At 46.1% G+C, this 24911-nt stretch overlaps 2 protein-coding genes across 3 annotated transcripts in view; both read left to right on the top strand.

Moving 5' to 3' along the window:
• The first annotated feature begins 6269 nt into the window (after positions 1-6269).
• Positions 6270-24911, top strand: part of LOC130135744 (2-alkenal reductase (NADP(+)-dependent)-like) — a 55330-nt gene continuing 36688 nt past the window's right edge. The window contains exon 1 of the mRNA XM_056305401.1: positions 6270-6394. Coding sequence (XP_056161376.1) covers positions 6374-6394 — 21 coding nt within the window. The 5' untranslated portion in view covers positions 6270-6373. The remainder of the gene's footprint in view (positions 6395-24911) is intronic.
• LOC130135745 (2-alkenal reductase (NADP(+)-dependent)-like) lies at positions 14259-17624 on the top strand. Of its 2 annotated transcripts, none has more exons than XM_056305403.1 (4): positions 14259-14563; positions 15573-15750; positions 16199-16365; positions 16806-16892. In XM_056305403.1, the coding sequence occupies exons 1-4, from the start codon at positions 14324-14326 to the stop codon at positions 16890-16892; spliced, it is 672 nt and encodes a 223-aa protein (XP_056161378.1). In that variant the 5' UTR covers positions 14259-14323. The 2 variants fall into 2 exon arrangements, with proteins under 2 accessions (XP_056161378.1, XP_056161377.1); XM_056305402.1 differs by lacking the exon at positions 14259-14563 and adding an exon at positions 17007-17624 and having other exon boundaries at positions 15567-15750; positions 16806-16888.

Here is a 24911-nt window from a genome sequence, read left to right as displayed (position 1 = left end):
GTCCTGAGCATGATCTTAAAAGGTTTAAGGAGAGACAGGAGAATGAACTCCCCAATATGACGGAGGGACCTCCCTAATAAGTTCTCTCTATATTCCCTCTTTCGGGGGAAGAAAAATATTTGGAGAGAACTTAGGGAGACCTTGGGTGGTGGAGATAGATACTACGTCAGTTTCGACTAATTATTGCCGAGTAAGGCAGGCAAAGTAGCTTCCCGCGCCTAGAGTGACAAGGGAGTGTTTAAGCACCTATGAACTTAGTTGCTAATGTGAATCAACCCGCAAGACTAGGACTCCGTAAGCCCGGTTGATGACTTCAAGCCATCCTCAATAAATCTCCACCTCGGCAAGAAGTCCAACTTCATCCTCATGATTGTCGTCGTCCCCGACCCCCTCTGGGCTCTTGACCTGCTACAAACACTAACCAAGTCCGACTCATGCTAGAACTTGGTCATTAGTATGTCTGTCTGTCGTGTGCACATTCTCAACAGATGCGGTTCCCAATTGGACAATATCACGTACAAAAATAGTACCTAATATCAGTGTGTTTCTGTTCAATCACGATACATTCAATTTTTTATTAAATTTATTGCAATCTGATTGTCGTAGTAAACAATAATAATCTCCTACTGTAGTCCCACGTCACCAAGCAAACCTCTAAGTCATATTACTTCCTTGATTGCTCGATTGACGCTACGAACTCTTTTTCAGTTGTCGGCAAAACAATTATCAACTATAATTATGCCTTCTAGCTGAGAGCAATACCCGCAAAACTGAACACGTATTTTATCAAGGACCTCTGGGAGCCCGTCTCTTCACAAAATGTCTAACAGACGTCCATTGTCCCTTTAATTTCATAACTTCTTAGGGCGCGAATGATAATCATTTTATTTCAGAAATTAATTTCTAGCCAGAAATAAATTTTTCTATTTCTATTGCATATACGAGTTTTTGAGCTAAAATAAGCATTTGATAACGGCACAAAATTTCTATTTCTAAAATAGAACTTCGTTTGATAACGACACAAAATTTCTCCCTCCCGAGCGACCGGCGATTTGGAGGCGACGGAGCAAGCGATTGCAGGAGGCGGCCGGCAACGGGAGGCGACGAAGCAGGCGATTGTAAGAGGCGGCCGGCAACGAGAGATGGGCAGCAGCTGGAGGTGGCTGGCATTGGGCGACGGAGGAGGACGGCGACGGGAGGCGGGCGATGGGTGGGCGACGACGGGAGGCGGGCGATGTTGGGTGGCGATGGGAGATGGGCGGCGATGGGAGGCGGCCGACGTTGGGCCGCGACCGAAGGCAGCCGACAATGGAGGACGGCCAAAGGCGGCCGACGGTGGGAGGCAACCGGAGTCGGGCTGCGGCAGAAGGCAGCCAGAGATGGAGGACGGCCAATGGAGGCCGACGATGGGAGGCAGCCGGAGTCGGGCTGCGGCAGAAGGCAGACAGCGACGGAGGACGGCTAGTGGCGGCCGACGGTGGGAGGCGGCCAGCGCTGGGAGGCGGAGGAAGGCAGACATTGAGTGTAACAGCCCGAATTTCGATGTAATTCCGGGATCAATAAAATTGACAATATTTCGCATTTCATTTTGGTAAGTCTCGCCCAGAGCTGATCACTCTCGGGATACTAACCAAGGGGGTATGACTAACTAGGAAACGGTACGTGGACCAGGGACTCGATAGTGAACGGGACACCGATCTCGAGATATGATGAGGGAATATTTTGGGCCAACGTGGGCCGATCTTAGGAAAGGTGATGGATTTGGTTTGGCCAAGGCCAACGATGTACAATCGGATCACAGGTGATTCTGCAAGACCGAAAGTGCACGTGACCAACCAGTCCTGAACCTGAACCGAACGATCGCGACCTCTGGAACTAGTGATGATTTCTCATTCTCTCAATGATCGGGATCGTCGTAATTCGAATAACCCTAGGTCGATACGCGTATGTCCTAAACAGCCACCCGTTAGTGAGAGACCCTGAAATTGAAAGTTTAGCGAATTTTGTTCACGGAATTGGGCCCGGATTTCGATGCCGATTTTCGAAGGCTTAAGAGACTATTTTTGGGAATCTGACGTCATATTACGCTGGCCACACACGTTTGGAGTTAGTACGAGTAAAAATTGAAATTTCGGTCCGGGGTTGAAAAATTACGATTTTGCCCATCGGGGACGTTAGCGTTGCTTTTAGAGACCAAATGAGGTTATTTTTCGAGGCCGATGCCATTTTAGGGTCGCCACGCATACCAGGAGTCGTTATGGCCAAAAATTGGAATTTCGACAGAAATTGAAAAAATAATATTATTTTATTCCCAAAAACTTTGCAGTCGATTTTCGAGGGCTTAAAGGGCTGTTTTCGCGATTCTGACACCATATTATGTTGGCCACGCACATGGAGGGTTGGTACGGGCAAAAATTGAAATTTCGCCCCGGGATCGGAAAAATGACCATTTTGCCCCTGGGCCGTTCTCAGTTCCGAATTTTGGGAAAATTTTTGGGGTAATTAAAAATGGATTATCAGCTGCATTATTGGACCTAAAGACCATTTTACCCTTCACTTTTTGGATAGGGATGGGTTAGAACCGTTAGATTAGGGGCGTTTTGGTCAAATCGCGCGGATCGGCGACACGTGGCGCCCCTAGGCTGCTGTATTTGACCAGACCAGACCCATTTCTCTCTCCTCTATCCCCCCATTCGGCAGAACCATCCCAGACTAGCAGCTTCTCCCCCATTTTCTCTCTTTTTCTATCTTGGTTTGGCTTGGCCGGAGCTCACCGCCGGCCACCGGAGCGCCGCCGCCGGCAGCCGTGCCTCGCCGTCGACCACCTCAGTCCCCAGCCTTGCCCTTTGCCCCCTGTCCGACCCCTTTCTCTCTCTCCCTCTCTCTCTCTTTCTCTCCCTTTTCTCTCCCGGAGCATCACCGTCGCCGCGTCGGAGCCTTGCCGCCGCCGCGCCGGAGCTCGGATCGCCGTTCCGTCGCCACCCAGCCGTCCAGCCACGCTGTACGACGCCGACCGTACCTGTCCGTACAGTATCCCCCCATACGATCGTACTGTATCCGTACAGTCGTACTGTAGCGTCCGTACGGTCACTGTTCACCGACATCCGTACGGTCACTGTTCACGACGTCCATACACCGTCGCCCGGAACGCCGCCGCCGGTTCCACTGTTCACCAGTGATTGGCCGCCGTTCCTCGTCGTCGTGACCTTAGATTAAGTGAGTAAAATTCCTAAACCCGGATTAGGACTGATAGTGCGTTTTTCTGGACTGGTTTAGGTATTATCGGTGCATTTTGGACTGGCTTAGGTAGTATCAGTGTATATTTCAGACTGGGATGAGGACTGATTGGTAGGAATTATTATTGGGAAAATTTAGTGGATTAATGAGAATTATTTGGGGAGATTAATTGGATTAAATGACCAATTTAGGAGCCCATTGAAAAATTACCGGGTATGTCCGGGTTGACTGGTTGTACGTAATTTGTGCTTAATTGTGATTGACTTCGTACTGCCATGTCACATGTCGTGTGGTTGAATTATGTGGAGTGCGATTGGCCAATGATTGGTTTGAAATTAATTGTTGATTTGTGATTCGCACGTTAGGCCACACGGTATTAATTGGGTCAATTGAGCACGTGTTGTGATATTGAGTGTTTGAATTATATTGGCGCTCGTGGTGCATTGCATTGCATAACATGGACACGCATTGTGTATGCCAAGAGTGAGGCATGTGATGAAATTGTGCGAGAATGCGTGCCTGCCATGAGCATGTGATCACCTAAAATACCCCGAAGCGTTTTACGCTGGGTTCAGATAATAATTGATTGTGTGATCACCTAAGGACCTTTGGGTCATGACCTTCGGGTCGATACCGTCCTCATGCACTTTGAAGCAGACTCTGGTTCGTAAGGAGATCAGTGTTGCGCCTCATGCACTTTGAAGCAGGCTAGAGACACTGGGCCAGATCGGTTGCTGCGCCTCATGCACTTTGAAGTAGGCTAGACGCACCGGGCCGTGAATGTTGTTGACTCGAGTCGTCGTAATAAATAATAAATTGGGCGATTGCCAGTGTGGGCCAGTGGGCCGGAAAATGCACGTGACCTGTCGACGACATTTGCATGCATGAACATGCATGGACTGGCATGCGAGTGTGTGAGACTCGGTGCATGAGCATGTGATTGGCGTACGTGTGATAATGTGTACCACGTATGTGCCGTGACTATTATATGTTGATCTGTCTAACATGCAGGGTCAGAGAATGGTTTGATTATTGTTGTATTGTGATTTAAATATTTGTTTCCGGTCAGGAGATTGCATGCTAGCTTAGCCTAGGTTTAGGGGTTGAACTCATTGAGATTCGTCTCACGGTTGTGTAAACCGAAACTTTTCAGACCCCCAACCGTGAGGATGGAGAGACCACCGACTCTTTTTGGGATCCCTGTACAGATTCGGCAGTATACCAATACCTACCCCTCAGGTAATGGGGAGGCTTTCGTGAGGTATCGATCAATAGTATATGTGGAGATAGGCGAGTATTTTTTTACCAGAAGCAGGAGTACGTGGCATGGTGCCACCGGGATGCCGATGGAAATGTGGGAGAGCCCCTCAGGACCTTTGATATCCCGGTCGATGATGTTGGGTTGATGCAGCCAATTATAACTGATGGTGAGGTGATCGACCCTGAGGTTACACCCGAGTGGATGATGCAGGAGGAGGAGGTGAATGAGGAGCCTGATGTACTAGCGGAGGACCCCAAGAAGATGGATGAGGAGGAGGATGAACCCGAGGCCATGGAGCAGGACGTAAAGGAGGACGGAGAGGTGGCAGAGCTGGGATCAGATGAGGAGGGGTTCGAGCTTTACCTTGACCCGGAGTTGGAGCCGGACTCCGAGGATGAGCGAGCCCAGGCGATGGATTCGGAGGAGTCAGAGTCTAGTGAGGACGCCTTCGAGGAGTTGTCAGAGAATTCTTCCGAGTCGTCCGATCCTGATTGGGAACCTTAGGGTCACCCAATGTCCTTAGTTAGTAGTGGGGGCCATTACTTTTTGGACTATAGCCCTCCCCCTGAGTTTTAGCCTGATCTCCCTAGCCACTTATCCCTTTTTGACCAAGTGGCTACTGATCATGTGTGCCTTTTTGTTTGTACTTGTAAATATTGTACAAAGGGTTTTTAATAGTAATATAAATGTGTAATTATTTTCTATGATGGTGTTTGATGTATGGCTATCCTTGGCTCATATCGTAGTTGTCTGAGTTTGTTTATTTTATGCTTCCGCTTGTGTTTGATCTCTGTATGGGTGTGGGTCGGCGATGCTTCCTGGAACGTCACAGTCAAACGATCGAAGGTGGGATGCTCGCGCTTCGTGAGGTACGGGGCGTGACATTGAGCGGCAGGAGATGGCGGCGGGAGGCGACCGGCGGCGACGAGGGGCGGCGGGTGGGTGGCCAGCTAGTAGTGAAAGCAAGTGATGAAAAGAGTTTTATTTCTCATTTCTGTTCTAGAAATAGACAAGTAAAAAAAAATTTACTTCTGATTTTATTTCCAAACCTATTTCTGGAGTAGAAATTTGTTCCAGAAATAGAAAAATGAAATTGCGTTACCAAACGGATTTCTGTTCCAAATCTGTTCCGGAGAACAAAAAAATAAAAGAACAGAGAAACATAATGATTATCATGAGCGCCCCTAGTGTTTTCTTTCGAGATAATTCATGTAATTGCTCGCAATACCAATAGTATGCGAAAATATCTTGCATAGCACAAATCATAGCACGCGAAATGCCAACAACACTAGAATAGATGACACACGAGAAGTATAGAGTCTCATCCTCTTACCGTGGTTCAAGATTAAAGTTTAGTTTAAATCAAAGTTCATGAATCACGTTAAACAAATTAAAATTTGGAAATGACGATATACGTCGGGTCAAAATCCATGGACAATTCGAGTCATTTTAGCTCAAGAGAAGGTGATTCAGATCACCTCGTAGAACCTTGGAAGGGCCATGATCAATCTCGGCCACATTCGAGCCGACGATGAAGGAGAAGCCCCCCACCGACCAAGAAGAGCGGCGCCGTAATGACCAAATGATGTCGTGTTCCTCGCGGTGCATCTCCAGAACCATCTCGCTCGCGCTCCTCATCATCCTCCACACGCGCATCTCCATCGTCGCCGTCCCCCTCGACAACCGTTCCCACCGACCGACACGCACGTAAGGTCAACCTTTTTTCCTTGTCGCGCAGGCCTCCTCACGCGTTCCACGCCCAAAGATCCGAGTCGCTAAAGCGGTACCCGCATTCACGCACTCCATAGCGCCCGCTCACCTTCTCTCTCCTTCCGGGTGTCTCGAGTTTCGACGGAAAGAGCAACGGAGGGAGCGATGGCGAGCGAGAGTGGAGAGGTAAGGAACAAGCGGGTCACTTAAAATTGTATATTCTGTTTTGTTGGGTATTGTATGCAAGGCTTCTCTAGGATGTCGATTGTGAATGCGTCTCCTTGTGCCGGGCCATATTACCTATAAATATAACTGGCTTCAGATGTACCAAACAGCAGTTTTTTCCTCTCCGAGCGTGTGCACATGCACGGATGAATGTGCATTGACGATGTCCTCCTGTAACTCGTTAAGGGAAGAACTTTAGTGATCCCCGTAACATATTCGAACCCTGAATTTGGACATACAGCTAAACTAGCCCGCCAAATCAACCGTGGTGGCAATGCCAACATTCGGCAAGCTTGAGTCTGTTTAGCATGCCCAGAGTTACATTCTGCATCCTCGAAGGAGAGATCTGAATTCGGAGACATCTGCTTTCGAGCATCTGCGCAAGTTCCACCAAGAGGTCGCGTGCTGACGTTGAAACACAAGCACAAGCACCACCCTCTCGAATTTCAAATCAATGTAATGGCATTTTCCATACCATTCTGTATCCGGAATAGCTAATATGAGATTCTTCAAACGATAAGCTAGGCGGTATCAGTGATTAGAAGTGTGCGAGGGTGAGTCCTGAGGCCAACCACTCTATATTCCTATGTAACTCCAGTTGAGAAATATAGGCTCTACACAGTTCGTGGCCAATTAGAGGTTCAAATGACACTGCATTTTCACAAAGCATTCTCAATTACTTCCTCCACAAGAAGAGTACCGAACCGACATGAGAAACGCAAATCAGGTACATGGAGCGGGACGACTGAGGGGAGATACTCTCAGAGTGGACCATCTGGTGTACTTATTTCCCGGGTTTGGTAATAGACATCTCGTTCTCGCCTTTACATGAGTAACCGATCTGGAATCTCTGCTTGTACTATTCCTCTCCGTCAAAGACTCAAACTTCTGCTCGATATTTTACCCGTCGATCGTGCATTCTAAGGCTTCTTACTTCTCATACCAAATTAATGTGAGGTGGTGTCAACTGTCAAGTTAGCTATAATAAGCAAGTCATCTTTGGATTGTTTGTTATGAATAAATTAACCGACAGGATTGTGTTTAGATTGACTTATACAATAATATGCACTTGCCATGACGTGGAATAAAGACTCGATTATGAACACCGATGATGCGAGTCTTTCCCAAGCTCCCTTGGGCTGGCTTGAACCACTTGTGGACTGGGTCAAACCATGCGCCTAAGCAAAGGAAGCCTCGGAGACTTGGATTCGGGAGGACTTGCCGTTGCTTAAATCAGCAAACGAGGAATAAAGAAGGAAAGAAAGAGAACTGCGAGAGAGAATTTATCTAGGGAACAGAGGCAAAGATGAAGGGACGTATCGAGAACCGAAACAGAACGATCACGTAGAAAATCAGAGAAAAAATAGACGATGCACAAATTTACCCAGGTTCACCCTCGATTAGGGCTACGTCCTGCAAAGAGATTTCACTATGTTTTCGGTTTACAGCCACTCAACTCGTTACAATGATCAAAAAAACGAGCAAAATATATATATGCCCCAAACGGGCCCAAAACCAAAACCTATATGAAATCTCTTAATCTCGCACTATACGGGCCAGCCCAAACCCGTTGAGGTTTCGGGGGCACTGCCCCCGAGCCCCTGCCCGCTCACCGGCGAGCGGGGCAGCCGTCCGCTGACCGGGCAACGGAACCCCCGTCGGGGGGCGCTGCCCCCGAACCCCCGCATTCCGCACGCATAGGTCACATGTCGTCGGACAACACTTCAGTTTCCCTAAGTTCACGTGGGCGTACCCGGTGTGAGAAACAAGGGTCCCCGAAGTATTCGCCAACTCCAACATTCTCCCACTTGGTGGATACTTCGCGCAAATGAGGGCCTTTCCAATATCATTCTTCTTCAATCCAATCGCAGTAGAGCACCATTCAAACTTCGCACCTGTGACGGCTTTAGTAAGGAAGTCAGAACTATTTTCTACCGTGTCGACCTTTACAAGCCGAACCTCTTTCTTCTCTACCTTTTCTTGGATGAAATGATATTGTATATCAATGTGCTTTGTGCGTGAGTGAAATGCTGGATTCTTAGCTAAATAAATAGCCCCTTGATTATCACATCTCACCTCTATGGCACCTTGCTCAAAACCGAGCTCCAAGTACAACCGCCGTAACCATATGGCCTCTTTTCCAGCATGAGTAAGAGCCATATACTCAGCCTCAGTAGAAGAAAGCGCTACCACGCTTTGCCTCCTGCTCATCCAACTCAATGCAAAGACCAAACAATGTGAAAACATATTCGCTAGTGGACCGTCTACTATCAATATCTCCACCCCAATCAGCATCTACATGGCCTACGATATCAAACATGTTTCCATTCCCCGTACCTTCAAAACATAAAGAAAAATTTAAAGTTCCACGAAGATACCCGAAAACTCTTTTGATCGCATTCCAAGGTGTTCTCTACCCGGGTTAGACATGTATCGACTCAAGACTCCCACTGCTTGGGCTATATCCGGACGCGTGCACACCATAGCATACATCAAGCTACCCACTGCACTCGCGTATGGAATTCGGGCCATCTCTTCAGCTTCTTCATCCGTTTTTGGACATTGTTCCGCAGATAGCTTGGTCCCTAAAGGTATAGGGGTACCAACAGGCTTGCAGTCTATCATATTGAATTTCTTCAATATTTCTTTTATGTATTTCTCCTGCCCTAGCCACAGCTTCCGTTTCTCACGGTCCCTCCTAATCTGCATGCCCAAAATAAAATTTGCAGGCCCCAAGTCTTTCATTTTGAACTTTTTGGCCAGCAAACTCTTCACAGAATTCACCATCTTCACATTATTCCCGATCAACAACATATCATCCACATATAGCGTGAGAATGACAAACTGATCGCCCGTTCTCTTCACATAAAAGCAATGGTCAGAATTTGAACGCACAAAATTAAGCTGGAGCATGTACGTGTCAAACTTCTGGTACCACATCCTCGGTGACTACTTCAGCCCATATAAAGACTTTTTCAATTTGCACACCAAATTCTCCTTTCCTCTTACTTCAAAGCCTTCTGGTTGCCTCATATATATCTCCTCCTCCAAGTTCCCATGAAGGAATGCCGTCTTTACATCCATCTGTTCTACCTCAAGATCATATGCAGCTGCTATAGACAGAACAAACCGTATTGAGGTCAACTTCGCCACAGGAGAGAAAATCTCGTTATAGTCAACTCCCTAAATCTGAGAGTACCCCTTGGCTACAAGCCTAGCCTTGTACTTCTCTACAGTCCCATCCGGTTTCAGCTTTCGCTTGAACACCCATTTACACCCAATTGCCTTTCTATCCTTAGGCAATTTACATAAGCTCCATGTTTCATTTTTATCAAGCGACTGCATCTCATCTATCATTGCGAGCTCCCACTGATTCGCATCATCCATAGATCTCGCCTCTTTTACAGAACTAGGATCATCTCCGGTAATGCTCAAAGCATGAAACGTACTTAAAGCACTAAGTGAGTATCGAAGTGGTACCTTTCTTTCCCGCGTCGATCTCCTGAGAGCCGGCATGCTATCTGTATCCAGTCTTCATCTGAATCTGCATCCTCGACTTCATTAACCGAGTCCCCTTGCTCCGATTCAGAATCAGACTCTACTAGCGTGCCTTGTGGAACCATCTCCACAGTTTCAGTTTTAGGACTTTCTTCAAGCACTACCACTTTCTTGGGCTCATCACCTTTCTGTGTGCCAACCTGGGGTTGTGATTCACGAAAGACAACATCCCTGATGTATACAATGGTCTTTGATTCTGGATTCCACAGCTTATAGCCTTTGACCCCTTCCTTGTATCCGACAAATATGTTCTTCTCAGACTTGTTGTCAAGCTTACCCCGCTTCTCCTTGGGTACATGAACATATGCGTCACACCCGAACACCCGAACATGTGACAGATTCGGCTTCTTCCCAAACACTGCCTCATATGGTGTACGATCCTTCACTGATGAGGTCGGTGACCGGTTCTTTAAATAACTGGCTGTGGCTACAGCTTCTGCCCAAAATTCTGTCCCCAAACCTGCCCAACTCAGCATGCATCTTGCCTTTTCTATGAGTGACCGATTTAATCTTTCGGCTACCCCATTCTGTTGAGGCGTATATGGAGTCGTCTTCTGCCTTGCAATACCATTATCCACACAAAATTGCTCGAACTTATCCGAACAGAATTCACCTCCGTTATCTGTACGAAGGACCTTGATTTTCCTGCCCAATTGGTTTTCAACCAAAACCTTAAATTCTCGAAATTTCTCGAATACATCTGATTTACTTTTAATAAAATAAATCCAACTATATCTCGAAAAATCATCTATGAACGATACATAGTACCTGGATCCTCCAATAGATGGAGTCGGAGTAGGTCTAAAGACATCGCTGTGAATCAGCTCGAGAATCTCAGTTGCTCTTGTACCAGTGTATTGGAAGCTAACTCGGTTCTGTTTTCCATGGAGACAGTGTTCACAGAACCCGAAACCCATAGAGCATTTTGGAATTCCTTCTACCATCTGACTTGAAGCTAAGGTAGACAGTTCCTTTTCACCGATATGCCCTAACCTCTGATGCCACAACATGGACGTATCATGTCCATCTTCCTTGGCCTCTTCAGAAACGAACCCGCTACCAACAGTCACTGTTTCCCCGAGCAGCTTGTATAATGTCCCGTAACGGACTCCTCGTGCAATCACAATAGAACCTCGAGTCATCTTGCACGAATCCTTATCACAGCTAAAAATAACCCCCGAATCAGCCATCGTACCGACTGATAACATATTTCTACTCATCAAGGGTATGTGCATCATGTCTGGAATAGTCTTCACCGTGCCATTACTCATCCTCAGCTTCACCCTGCCACGCTCGACAATTTGAACTGCAGTATCATCTCCGAGCATGACATCCCCACTATTATATTGCTCATATTCACAAAACCAGTGTCTATGAGGCGTCATGTGGTATGAAGCACCGGTATCGATCAACCATATATCCTTGTCTGACTGCGCCATACACGCAGCAGCCAAATACATATCTCCCGCATCGACCTCCTTTTTACCCGAGGATGATTCAGCTTCTTTCTTAAAAACTGGCTTGTTTTTACAGTCCCGCTTCACATGGCCCCACTCTTGACATTTCCAGCACTGTACCCTCCTCTCCCTACTCTTCGATCGCCCACGAGATTTGGATCTGGATCCTCTCGGATTCAGAGTCTTCTCTGCTGGCCTTCCCCTAGCCGCCAATGCCTCTTTACCGGAATTTCCCGATCCCTTTCTTCATGTCTCCTCCGATAACAAAGCAAAACACACACTTTCATACGATAATTCCTTATCCCCACCACCGATCACCACAATCAGGTTATCCCATGAATCCGGCAGTGAACAGAGTAGTGTTATTGCCTTATCATCATCCTGGAACTTAACACCGATTGATACGAGTTGACTAATCAATGTGTTAAAGTTATACAGATGTGCAGAAAACGAGTCGCCCTCATGCATCCGAAGATTATACAGCTTTTTTTCTCAAAAATAGCTTATTAACCAACGATTTACTTTGATACAGCGACTCCAGTTTCTGCCATAGGTCCCTGGCTGTAGGTTCCCCCATCACGTTTGTCAGAATCGAGTCTGCGAGACAAAGCCGAATCAAACCCTTTGCTCTCCGATCAATCCGATTCCAGTCTTCAATCTCCTTTGGATCTGCTGGTTTGGAAGTTGAATCCGTTTCCTTCACCGCTTCCTTGCCTATCACGACACCAAAGTTGCGCAAGAACGGGCCTTTCCGTTTCGATTGCCGACCAAAGATCTCGATCACGGAGAAGATCCTCCATCTTCATCTTCCACAGATCAAACCGCGTTCCGTCGAATTTTTCTATCTCAATTCATGATCCTCCTGACATCTCGAATAAACCCTAATTCCTCGAACAACTCCGGCTCTGATACCAATTGAAGGGACGTATCGAAAACCGAAACAGAACGATCACGCAGAAAATCAGAGAAAAAATAGACGATGCACAAATTTACCCAGGTTCACCCTCGATTAGGGCTACGTCTGCAAAGAGATTTCACTATGTTTTCGGTTTACAGACCACTCAACTCGTTACAATGATCGGAAAAACGAGCAAAATATATATATGCCCCAAACGGGCCCAAAACCTAAACCTATATGAAATCTCTTAATCTCGCACTATACGGGCCAGCCCAAACCCGTTGAGGTTTCGGGGGCGCTGCCCCCGAGCTCCCGCCCGCTCACCGGCGAGCGGGGCAGCCGTCCGCTGACCAGGCAGCGGAACCCCCGTCGGGGGGCGCTGCCCCCGAACCCCCGCATTCCGCACGCATGGGTCACTCGGACAACACTTCAGTTTCCCTAAGCTCACATGGGCGTACCCGGTGTGAGAAACAAGGGTCCCCGAAGTATTCGCCAACTCCAACAAAAGAGACATAAATGTTCGACAGATCGCGCGGACCAGAAACGAAGATAGCTCATCGTGACTTAGTTGTAGAGGTGATCATAAATCAGATGGTCCAGTGTAGCCCTTCGGGCCTAGTAGGCCTGAACCGCACAATTGTCATGTCAAATTAAATTGCTCATTTTTCGGTTTGGCTTGGCTAGGCCTAGTTAGCTTCGTTCGGACGCAACCAATTGAAAATTTAGTCTTTTCTAATCACGGCTCGGGGACATAAAAAGAACAATTTACCCAATTCATTATGCCAACATAAGTTATGAACTCTCGTGTGCATTGGGCTAATCAGGCACCAATGTTTCGTAAGTATTTTGAAGAGCTCTCTGTTTAGGCTGAACCAATCAGAAAAGGAACACTATGAAACCTAAGCCCAAACTCACCAGGACTCGCTTATTGATCCCCGGGGGTTTTCTTTGCATTTCGTCGTTGCTAAGGTTCGATTTTTTTTGCAAACTTCCACAGAAAGTGTTGTACCACCCAAACACTTGAAAATCAATGGTCATGGTGCATTGCTGCAATACATTATGAGAGAGTCATGATATGGAAACAACCTTGATTATGATAAGCATAAGGATGAAACCAAGTCGAGTCTCTCACGAGCCTTGTACTCGAGTGAAATGTAGTTTTTTTATGGTATTCTTAGAGAGATCTAATAATTGTACAAACAGATCAGTGAAAATTACATAGTATTAGAGCTTAAGTTTGAGCTCGAGCTCAAGCTCGATCTCGATTTTATTCATAAGTTAATGGTAATTGAGTGGAGCTCGAGTATTTATATTTTCAATCTCTAATCAAGTCGAGTTCGAACATAAATATCAATACTCAAGCGAGTTCAAGTCGAGCTTGAGCACCGAATGTATGACTGTACACCCGCACTTGAAGACCGTCTCTACGACCAATTATTGATCACCCCCCCGCTACTCCCCACGTCGCTAGCCTCTAATGTTTTTCGTCTTCTGCATGAATCTTTCGCTTTGACCTTTGTCCTTCTGTCTTCTGAATAATCGCCTATAAAACAGAAGAAATCATTCCCATTTCCTCTGAACGTGAATCGTTATGCGAAAGTGTACTTTCACACCATTCTGGGTCGTGTTCATTCTCTCTGCCATAGTCGACCCGGCGACAAAAGCAGAGCCTCCATACAGCAAGAAGAGCGGCGTTGTTAACAACGGGATCGCTCTGGAATACGCCAAAACGTTGTCGTCTTCCCCCACACATCGCTATAGTCATCGTCATCGTCACCCGTCAACTCTTCCCACGTACTCGGACAGACACAAAGCAGAACAAAAAGGGTCCTCTTTTGTCTCGCCACTCAAGGCCTCTGCACCCGCGTTCTCGGCTCAGTCCATAAGAACGGTACGCCATTCGTACTCCACAACACCTGCTCGTCTCTCTCTCTTCTGGGTGTTACGCGTTTCGTCCAAAAGGAGTGGCGGAGAGCGATGGCTGGTGGGGATGGCGAGGGAGTGAGGAACAAGCAAGTGATATTCAGGGGCTACGTGAGTGGTTCCCCCGAGGAGACGGACATGGAGGTGTGCGAATCCACCGTGGAATTGCGAGTCCCGGAGGGCTCCAGTGGCGTTCTCGTGAAAAATCTCTACTTGTCCTGCGATCCTTACATGAGGATTCGCATGAGGAAGCTCTATATCCCCGGTTACCGCGATTCCTTCGAACCTGGTTCGGTGAGCAAGCCTAAGTCTTTTCGTGTCAAATTCTTTTCTTTTTCAAAACAGACTATCGAAAAAGAAAAATGGGTCATCCACTCGGCGTCAGCCGGTCTTCCTCGTTGTTGAAACTGGGGGAGGTGCTGAACAAAATGAGCTCCGAATGTCGGATGATGCGGGTTTTGTTGAGTATGATATTGTGTTGAATTTTTGTCCTTTTTTTTATTTTGACCACTTTGCTCTGGGGATTGATTATTTTGTTTCAGGAGAAAGTTGTGGTGTCTCTGCTGGTGATTATGTCAAATTGTGCTATTCAATATGATTGTAGTGACTCTGTGCTCTATTTCTGTTCATTCTGCCTATCATGGCTAAATCTTTTTTATCTCTGTGAGTGTGATCCAATTGGTGGTGCCTCTGAAATTTTAGAAATGGTTTGCGATGTCGCACAAAATTCAGAATATGGATTAAAGAGCTTAGCGTGTCGAAAGAACCTCACTTATGCTATTTGGCATAGAGTTTCACATGTCTTTCGTTTGCACAGCCACATAAATCACGGTGTTAAACGATGTGAGTTGCTTAACCCTTCCATCTATGTGTCAGCATGATGAATGGTGACAGATAGCTTGCACGTGAAATAGGACGATGAGATGTATTCATTAAAAGATAAAATAAACACGGCTCTGGAATAAGCAGAGTTTTGTTTCCATCCTTTAGCATATTGCTTCGGATTCTAATGTATTGCCGTGAATTTCACTTCTATTCCTGCTGAGATGTTAAAATTATGCTGCTCTTCTTCTAGGTTTGTTAGAAGTTATATTAAGTGTTTAGGGAGCTGCATTTGACTTAGCTTACTTCAATATGACTGGAGCTGCAAACTTTTAAATTGAAAAGGTTTCTGGTTATTGCAGCGTATTTGATTATGAAATTCTTTTTATTTCCAATCATCCTTCTTGGGAGTTCAATGTCTATTTGTGTTTGCTAAATGTGTTTCCACTTATATTCTGAAGTATTTAACACATTGATGCAGCCTATTGCTGGATATGGAGTAGCTAGAGTTTTGGAATCTGGTCATCCAAATTTCCAGAAAGGCGACTTGGTTTGGGGCATCACTGGATGGGAGGAGTATAGTCTAATTACTGTACCAGAGACTTGCTTTAAGATTGAACACACAGATGTTCCTCTGTCTTACTATACCGGCCTTTTGGGTATGCTCTTTTATCATCTAATGTTAAATGTATGCTCTTTCTTCATCAAATGTAATATATCTTTCAATGTTAATGAATAAGGGCAGTTCGATTGTTAAGATACTTTGTTCTGTATCATTCAAGTTTGGATAGCCTCCGGCTATGCAAGAAAAGAGTGTGCTTCCTTTGTATTTTTCTTGTAGGGATCTTCCTTGTTGATGAACCATATGCCCTTGTTGCATTGTCTAAAGTTAGAGCCCTGCAAACTGTCTTTATGCATTGAAAGAAGTGTGTAAATCGATTATTTCTCAATGAAATAGTAGCTTTCCTTGAGGAGTCAATACATTTCTCACGGGCTTCACCTATGGGCAATAATCGGATCATTTGGGATGTTGCCATAGCATAACACTCCTCTTATGCTTCAGCAAATCTTGTGACTCATCTAATTTCTACAAATTTAAACTTTCAGGTATGCCAGGCATGACGGCTTATGCCGGGTTTTTCGAGGTATGCTCTCCTAAGAAAGGAGAGACTGTTTTCATATCGGCAGCATCGGGAGCCGTTGGTCAGCTTGTTGGCCAGTTTGCAAAGTTGTTGGGTTGTTATGTTGTTGGCAGCGCTGGTAGCAAAGAGAAGGTGATTATCTCACATTTGTCTAGTCTTTCCTTGAATAGTAATTGTTTAAGCACAAGTACGCTGGCCCCTCCGTCTCTTTCATGTAGAAAGAAGCAGGTAATTGGGCACATGTCAATGGTTCACCAAACATATTTGGTTTCACTTTTGTTTCATACTAGAGTTACTAGACAAGTGTTTGAAATAGAGTGCATGTCCATGTTCTTACAAAACTTAATGGCTTAAATAGGCGTCTAGTACATAGAATTAGATCTAAAAGATGCACTTGAGGTATGATGAGTGCTGCATTTCTCAAATTTGAGAATGCTCAAGAGAGTGATGCAGTTTTGAATGTGTACCCTCATCATTGCGCTCACCATAAATGTTAAAAATACAGTCTTATCAGTCTCTTCCAGGTTTAATCTTAATTAAAGTCTTCTCGTGCTGTTATTTTTGCAAAAAAGGTTGATTTGCTGAAGAACAAGTTTGGTTTTGATAATGCTTTCAACTACAAGGAGGAACCGGATCTGGATGCTGCACTGAAAAGGTGAGCCATGTGTATCTTAAGGATGATTGAGCAAATAAATGACTGCTGTACACGATACAAAATATGTACCTGCTCCTGGAGACGACTCGAGTTAACTTTTTCTGCTGTAAATGTTTAGATGCTTCCCTAAAGGTATCGATATCTACTTTGAAAATGTCGGCGGAAAGATGCTTGATGCAGTGCTGCTCAACATGAAACTTAATGGCCGAATTGCGATTTGTGGAATGATCTCACAGTACAACCTCGAGCAGCCTGAAGGTGTACACAACTTGATGAGCCTTATCATGAAGCGGGCTCGAATGGAAGGTTTCATAGTGTCCGATTATTATCATCTCTACCCGAAGTTCCTGGAGACGGTATTGCCTCAGATCAAAGAGGGGAAGATTGTGTACGTGGAAGACATCGCCGAAGGGCTCGAGAATGCTCCGGCTGCTCTTGTTGGGCTGTTCTCCGGTCGCAATGTCGGGAAACAAGTGGTCGTGGTTTCTCGCGAATGAGTCAGCTTTCTGTTCTTCTTCATCGGCATAGTCTCTTTTTGCCTCATGCTTTGGAATGGAGTTGTTTTCCTTTTGTCTTTGCCCTGCCGTTCTGTCATGCGGGAACATAGAGGTGGTTTCTTGGTTTGGTGATGGTGCAAGGGACATTTGAGTGTAAATGTGTCTCTGAGATGTCGATGTAAATGCGTCTTTATGTACCCTGTCATCGGCTATAAATAAAACTGTTTTGAAATACCAAACTGACAGGTTAACGTGGGAACATAAATAAACAAAAAGAGTACAAAAAATAAAATTAAAATTAAAAAGTCGAATATACTTAATTTACGTAGCTCGGTATCGTGCCTAAGCCAAGAGAATAGATTGACGAGATATGCTGTCATAATCAGCAAAGATGAGATTACACTATCTTTTTTTTTTTTTTTTTGGTATTGAAAGGGGAAAAGCCCAAAAATTACAATAGAACTCGTCTAATGAAACTTGAACCAACCTAATCTCCTATCAATAGAGGAATCAAACTTCTTGGTGACCTGTCTAGTACTAAGATGTCATTTGCATCACAAGAATGAATGACTCAATTTGATAATTGTGACATCCTTGAATTTGGACTTCGGTGGCCAAAGGTAAATGGTGATAGATTGGGCAAGCAGTCCGAGCCGAGGGTCGGTAATGGAACGGACAATATGGTTGGAACGAGTGTACTAAGGGTTGGTCATGGTTCGATCGAAAGATTGTCCATGAATTGGCCTAGAGATCGATAGTGGAATGACTCCCCGATCACGCAAGTCGATTAGAGTGATACGACTATGGATTGACCCTTCGACAATAAGGGCCGTTAGTGGGACAGTCCGGGATAGCTATGGATCAGTGTCGTGACGGCATGTGTCGGTCACGGGGTGATACCGTACGGCCATGCATGGGTCACTGATGACCATGAGTTGATTACGGGATACTGGATTCCACGAGGCTACATGACAACCGAAGGTCGACCATGGGTCGTCAACACTGGAACGTGGACCGGTCGTGAATCAGCCATAGATCATTGCGTCAAGTCGGGTAGGCCATGGACGAGCCATGTGCCAGGCCACGAGCCTAATGGCTTGGTCGCGAGCCAGGCATTATGCCAGCCGCGCCGGCCAGGCCTTGTGCCCGGACATGACCGGCCATTGTGCCCGTCAACTAGGCCACGGACTGGCTACGTGCCCAGCCGTGTGCCAATCATTGTGCCTGACCTTTGTGCCAGGCAATGTGCCCGTTAGATCCGGCTCTGACCTAGTTCCATGCTCCAACAGACTTGGCCATGAGCCATGCATGGTGCTTATTTATGTGCCAATGCATGTGTTTAGTCCATGGACCAAGCCCTTGCCCGTGTGGCTTGGCGTTGTGCTCGGCACGCCACTCGTGCAGCCCAGCACCGCGCCCGTGTGCTTGGCCACACGCCAAACCATGTGCCCGGTCGTGTGCCCTTGTAGCCCGACAGTGTACCCGGCCCTGCACCCAGCCAAGCCCGATTGCACAGGCCATGCGCTTGGGCAACCCGACCAGCCCAAACTTGCATAGTTGAACTTAAACTTTTGCTTGGATGTGTTTGGTCATATTTGGAGGTTTTCCTACACCAAATCTTGGATCGAACGGGATTAATGAGCATGAATTATTGTGAAAAACCCTCAAAAAAACAAGTTGAATGAATATGATGTGGGGTTAAGAGTTAAGTGTCGTTTAGTCGGTTTTGTCTAGCCCGATTGATCCAAGTTATTTATGAGTAGAACCAGCACTTGTAAAGGACCTAGGATTGGCCTCACGCTTCAAAAATGAAAGGAAACTAGAAGACAAAATTTTGACCAAGTCAAATTTTACTCTAGAAACCACCATTATTAGTGCTTTGCTTAGGTGTCCTCCCTCCATAATTGATAACCAGCTGAGTTATCTACTGCTACAAATGAAACATGGTGACTCATTGTCACCAATAATAAGCAAAGGATAAAGAAGTAATCGGTCGAGGGGGGGAAGCCACGAGAAACCAAGAGAGGAGAAAGCCACGTTAAGAGCACTTAATGGCTTAGATTTGGCAATATCACTTTATCATGCTCTTTTGGCCATTGTTCGTTAATATCCAAGATTTCCAAATCAAGATAATGATGACACTTGACTTTAAGGGCCATTTCATGATGACCTTGTCTCTTTTTCATAACTCAAGCATGGACCATGGACCATTATATATAGAGAAGGCCCCCACTTGATTTGAAAGCCCCACATGCACTCACACACACACACCAACCGGCCATCATCTCTTCCACTTACTTCCTTGCTTTCTTGTTCACGCCCAAAAGGGCCTCACCGACCATCCCCTTCTTTTATTTTCTCTTGTTCGGCCAACTAAGGAGCCCACGCCCAAGAACCGTGCTCAAGCCATACGCTACTTACTTTCTTTGTTTCTCACATGTTCTTGTTTTATCATTTGAGTAAGTGAATTCCCTAATATCGAGAAAGGAAGATGAGAAGCGTTGTAACGTGGTTTGCTTGGATCGTGTTTGATCATTTGGTTGATCGTAGTTGGTTCTTTCTATGGCATGCTTATGTTTCATGTTCAATGTTCACATCTCGAGATAGAAACCGGAACTTGGCTAGTGATGTTCATATATGATAGCTATGCTTGATGTTCTCTAGTTATTTGTTGGCATAAACTTTGCTAATAATTTGTCATCGACACTAGTGCGATAAGAGCCAACTCATGTTAATGCGATTGATTCATCCTCGCTTGACAATAGTTGTCACGCCCCGTACCCCACGAAGCATGAGCATCCCGCTTATAGGTCGAAATAGTAGCGCGACGCTTCCAGGTTACGTCACCGACCCGAAAACCAAAATCAGAGAAAACACGCCACATGCAGAAACGACGTTTATGTAATAAATATACATATACACCTGGATAATTTAAAAGCAACCACGAGTGGCAAGAGAAAAATAAATTACGATTGATTAAACCCCCATATACATTATCCGTCTACAAACAAAAGGTACATCAAAAGGCCACGAACAAAAAGGGATCGGTGACCTAGGGGTGTCAAACTAACTACCGGAGGGGTACGGTCAAAAAGTGTCGACCCTCACTCCTATGCTGATATCTAACCTACGGTACCCAGTCAGGATCGAAACCCGACGACTCCGAAGAACTCTCGAGTCGCTCTTGATCCTCCTCGAGACTCATGGCCTCCAACTCCATCTCGGCTCGGGTCTTGTTCTTCGTACTCGTCTACGTCCATAGGCTCAGGGGCTTCTGCGTCCACCTGCTCTGGAGCTGGATCGACTATCTCCGGCTGAAAAGCTAATCCACCAAGCTCCTCGTGCTCTTCCTCTTCTTCCACAATCTCGTACTCAACCTCAGAATCAGGATTGCCCTCCATATCGACATCTACTATATCACCGTCTGGACATTGAATATCTAGCAGACCCTCTCCCACAAACGGAACGTCGGCGGACCTGATGGGACCGAACTCTACTCCAAAACGATCCCGGAAACACCAGGCTAGATACTCGTGAGTCTCAAAGTGAGCTAAGCCTACGTCTACCCATACTAAAGCATAGTGTCTATAGTACTTCTCCCCGTTCCCCACGGGGTGCAGTGCCGCCGTACGCCTATATGGTGGGGAATCCCAAAGCGTAACGGTGCGTTGTCGAAGTTCATGGCGGGAGATCTGAAAAGTCGGTTTTACCACAACCGTGAGAAAACTCAGCAAGTAAAAACCACTAATCCTAAACTAGGCTAATGTGCACCTCCAGAGGGTAAATAAAACACATATATAGATAAATAAACCAGTACAACAATCAATAAGCTCACCCGGGCCCACAGCCCAATTCACTACTTTGTCCTGCAGGTTAGACTTTTAATATAAATATAAAACATATGCGAGTAAATCGACCCGAAGGCCCGACCCGAAGGCCACAATTTCTCCCGACCCGAAGGCCCGACCCGAAGGCCACAATCTCTCTCGACCCGAAGGCCCGACCCGAAGGCCACAATCTCTCTCGACCCGAAGGCCCGACCCGAAGGCCACAATTTCAATCACTTCAAACATGTACACCAATGCGTCCAATATTGATAAATCAACGTCACGAGAGATGAATACAAGCCAAGGCACTCAAGGTTAATCGCCCACACTAATGTACCAAGCATACTCATTCTCGACTTAGACGCATTCAACTCATCCTCAAAACAATCAATTTACTTCCGTTCTCACCCAATCCACTCGACATTGATTCGCACCTTTATTACAATTCAATGTAATGCACCTAAGGCCCGCCTTGGGTAATTCAAACTTAGTCCTCATTCTCATTGGTACGGGGTCACAAGATAGGATTTATATAAGTCCTAAGTACCCTCTAAAATGCCTAATTCCTTGCCATTAACCAATGACTCAACTAAGTATTCAACTTGGATAAATTGCACAAATTCGGTACTCAATGAACAGTACCAGGGGAGGACACATTTTGCCCACTAAACCACAATTAAACACCCTCATTAGGCTCCAATTTCAAGCCCCAATCACCCAACAACCAAATCCACTTAAATAAGGTTCAAACAAGCCTAAATAATCCCCAAAATGTCCACTTCCAAGTCATTAGCACTTGAACTCAATTAGTGAAACACTTAGACAAAATTTCACAAATTCGGTGCCCCATGAACAGTACCAGGAAAATCAACACTTTGGCACTAAACCACCTTTAAACCAACTCATTAGGGCCTAATCACTTACCCTAATCATTCAACCACTAAATATACATAATTAAGCCTCAAATAAGTTTAATTGATCCCTACAATGACCAATCCAAGGTCATTATCAATTGAACCCAAATAATTTCACACTTAGACAAATTGCACAAATTCGGTATTCAATGAACAGTGTCAGAACAGGACTCCAATTAGGCCATAATCCACCTCTAACTTACTTCATTAGGCACTAATTAGGCCCCCTAATCACCCCACACCACATTAGGCATATCTAGACCATGATTAGGCTTAATTAACCCCCTAATTACCCTCTAAAATGCACAAATAAACTAATTAAGGGTTTAGGGGTTTATACTCGCCTAAAATTGACTCGAGGCGACGGGAGCGGGCGGTCGATTACCGACACGCGGTGAGAATCGACGGCGGCGCTCCGGTGGCAAGCCGGCGGTCACGGCGGCGCCGGTGTGATTCACGGCCACACTCCCAACTGGAACAGGGGAGCTGGCGGCGGACGGGGCTGAGGATGGTGGAGAGAGAGATGGTGAGGGGTGAGGTGGTCGACGAGGGCGGCGCACGGCGGTGGACGGCGGCGTGGTGCCTGGGCGAGGTGAAGACCGGCGGTGTTTCTCTCCTCCTCGCTTTGGAGCAGTGCTGTGTGGGCGGACAATGCGAGGGAGTGGGGCTGGTCGACGGGGTTGGGACGGTGCCGAGGGTCTTTGTGCGGCGGCCGAGAGGACGGCCGCCCGGCGCGCGGCTGTTCCGGCGTGAACAGTGGCCGGCGGAGCAGAACGACCGAGGAGTGGCGTGAAGAAGACGATCGTGAGGCCGCTCGGGAGAGAGAGAGAGAGAGAACGTGAGCTGAGAGGTCTGAGGAGAGAGAAGAAACAAGTCAAAAGTGGTCAAACTTGGGTGAGTGGAATCCAAGTGTCAACAATCCAAGGGTTTGGACAATTTGCCCTTGAATCCAATGGCTTAGGTTCACTTCTCTCCAATAATTCAAGGGTGAGAAGGTCAAATGCCCCTAACCAAGGCTGACCAGGTCTGGTTTGGTCCACTTAACCTTAGTTAGTCCCCAAATTTTATCCAAATTTCGGAATAAGTTAAAATGGCCTAGGGGCATTTTCGTAATTTTCCGATCCCGGACCGAAATTTCAATTTTTGTCCATACCGGTCCTATATGTTCACGGGAGACATAATACGGTGTCGGATTCGCGAAATTCACTTTCTAAGCCTTCGAAAATCGCCTGCGAAGTCCCGGGAATAAAATAATATTATTTTTCCAATTTTTTTGCCGAAATTCCCGTTTTTGTCCAAAACCACTCTAAATGTACGTGGCCACTCCAAAATGACCTTGGCCGCGAAAAATAAACTCAAACGGCCTCCGAATCCCGCCCCGGTGCCCACGGGGGCAAAACCGTAATTTTCCCAATTTTTGTCGAAATTCCTATTTTCAGCCGGTCTTGTCCCAAACTTACTTGGCCACTATAAAATGACGTCCGTCCTATAAAATAGTCATAATTACCCTTGAAATTTTGATATCGGAGTTCGGCTCAATATCGCGATCAAAATAACTCGTTTTGAAATCTTAGGATCTCTCACTAACGGGTGGCCATTTAGGTGTTACGCGTATCGACCTAAGATCTGTCCGAGTCTCGATAGTCTCAAATCTCGAGAGAAGGTGAGAGATTATCACTAGTACCGGGGTCGCGATCGTTCGGATATAATTTGGGATTTGTTTGTCAGGCGTACTTTCGGTCGTGCGGAATCACCCGCGATCCAATCGTACGTTACTAACTATATCAAATCTATTATCTTTCTAAGATCGGCCCATATTGGCTCAAGATATTCCCTCGACGTTTCTCGAAATCAGTGTCCAATCGCGATCGTCTTTCTCGGTCCACGTACTGCTCCTATTTTAGCCTTTCCCATTTGGTTAGTATCCCGTGATTGATCAAGTCCCAAGCGAGACTCACTAAAATCACACGAGAATTAATATACGCTTTACTAGTTCCGATAGCGGGTCAAAATTCAGGATGTTACAACTCTTCCCCCCTTACAAAAATTTCGTCCCCGAAATTTGTACTCTAAACTTGTTCCTCGAACAACTGGGGGTGTTGACGTCGCATGGCCTCCTCGCTTTCCCATGTAGCGCCTTCCATCCCATGGTGTTCCCAGACTACCTTGACCATCGAAATCGTCTTATTCCGTAGTACTCGATCCTTCCGATCTTCAATTCTGACTGGTCTCTCCACGTACGATACCCTGTCGTCCACGTCTATTTCTTCATATCTTAGGACGTGTGTCGGGTCTGGTTCATACTTTCTCAACATCGACACGTGGAAGACATTGTGTACCTGGGACAAGTTAGGTGGCAGGGCAAGCCTATACGCCATATCGCCAATCTTTTCTAAGATCTCGAACGGTCCGACAAACCTCGGACTCAGCTTCCCTTTCTTGCCAAATCGGGATAACCCTTTCATAGGTGACACCTTGAGGAATACATGGTCTCCAACTTGGAATTCCAAATGTCGTCCGTCTCCGATCGGCATAGCTCTTCCCGGGCGACTTTGGGTCGTCTTCACCTTTCTCGGATAATCTTGACGACTTCCACTGTCTGCTGGATCAACTCGGGGCCAGTAATACTCCGTTCACCTACTTCATCCCAGCACACAGGAGTCCTACATGCTCTGCCGTATAAGGCTTCAAATGGGGCCATCTGGATACTCTGCTGATAGCTGTTATTATACGCAAACTCTACCAAATGCAGGTGTTCTTCCCATTTACCTAGGAAGTCCAATAC

The sequence above is a fragment of the Syzygium oleosum genome, unplaced genomic scaffold (assembly GCF_021117445.2).
Source record: "Syzygium oleosum isolate NSW1041296 unplaced genomic scaffold, Sole_v2.1 Sole_v2.37, whole genome shotgun sequence".
Lineage (NCBI taxonomy): Eukaryota > Viridiplantae > Streptophyta > Magnoliopsida > Myrtales > Myrtaceae > Syzygium > Syzygium oleosum.
The sequence above is the reverse complement of the archived record's forward strand: the minus strand, read 5'-3'. Positions and strand labels throughout refer to the sequence as shown.

What these genes read in the sequence shown, in the direction of transcription:
- LOC130135745 (XM_056305402.1), top strand. Translation starts at nt 15,567, where the DNA reads ATGCAGCCTATTGCTGGATATGGAGTAGCTAGAGTTTTGGAATCTGGT. An exon ending in TTACTATACCGGCCTTTTGG is followed by an intron (nt 15,751 to 16,198) that starts GTATGCTCTTTT and finishes TTAAACTTTCAG; the next exon opens with GTATGCCAGGCATGACGGCT. An exon ending in GCGCTGGTAGCAAAGAGAAG is followed by an intron (nt 16,366 to 16,805) that starts GTGATTATCTCA and finishes TTTGCAAAAAAG; the next exon opens with GTTGATTTGCTGAAGAACAA.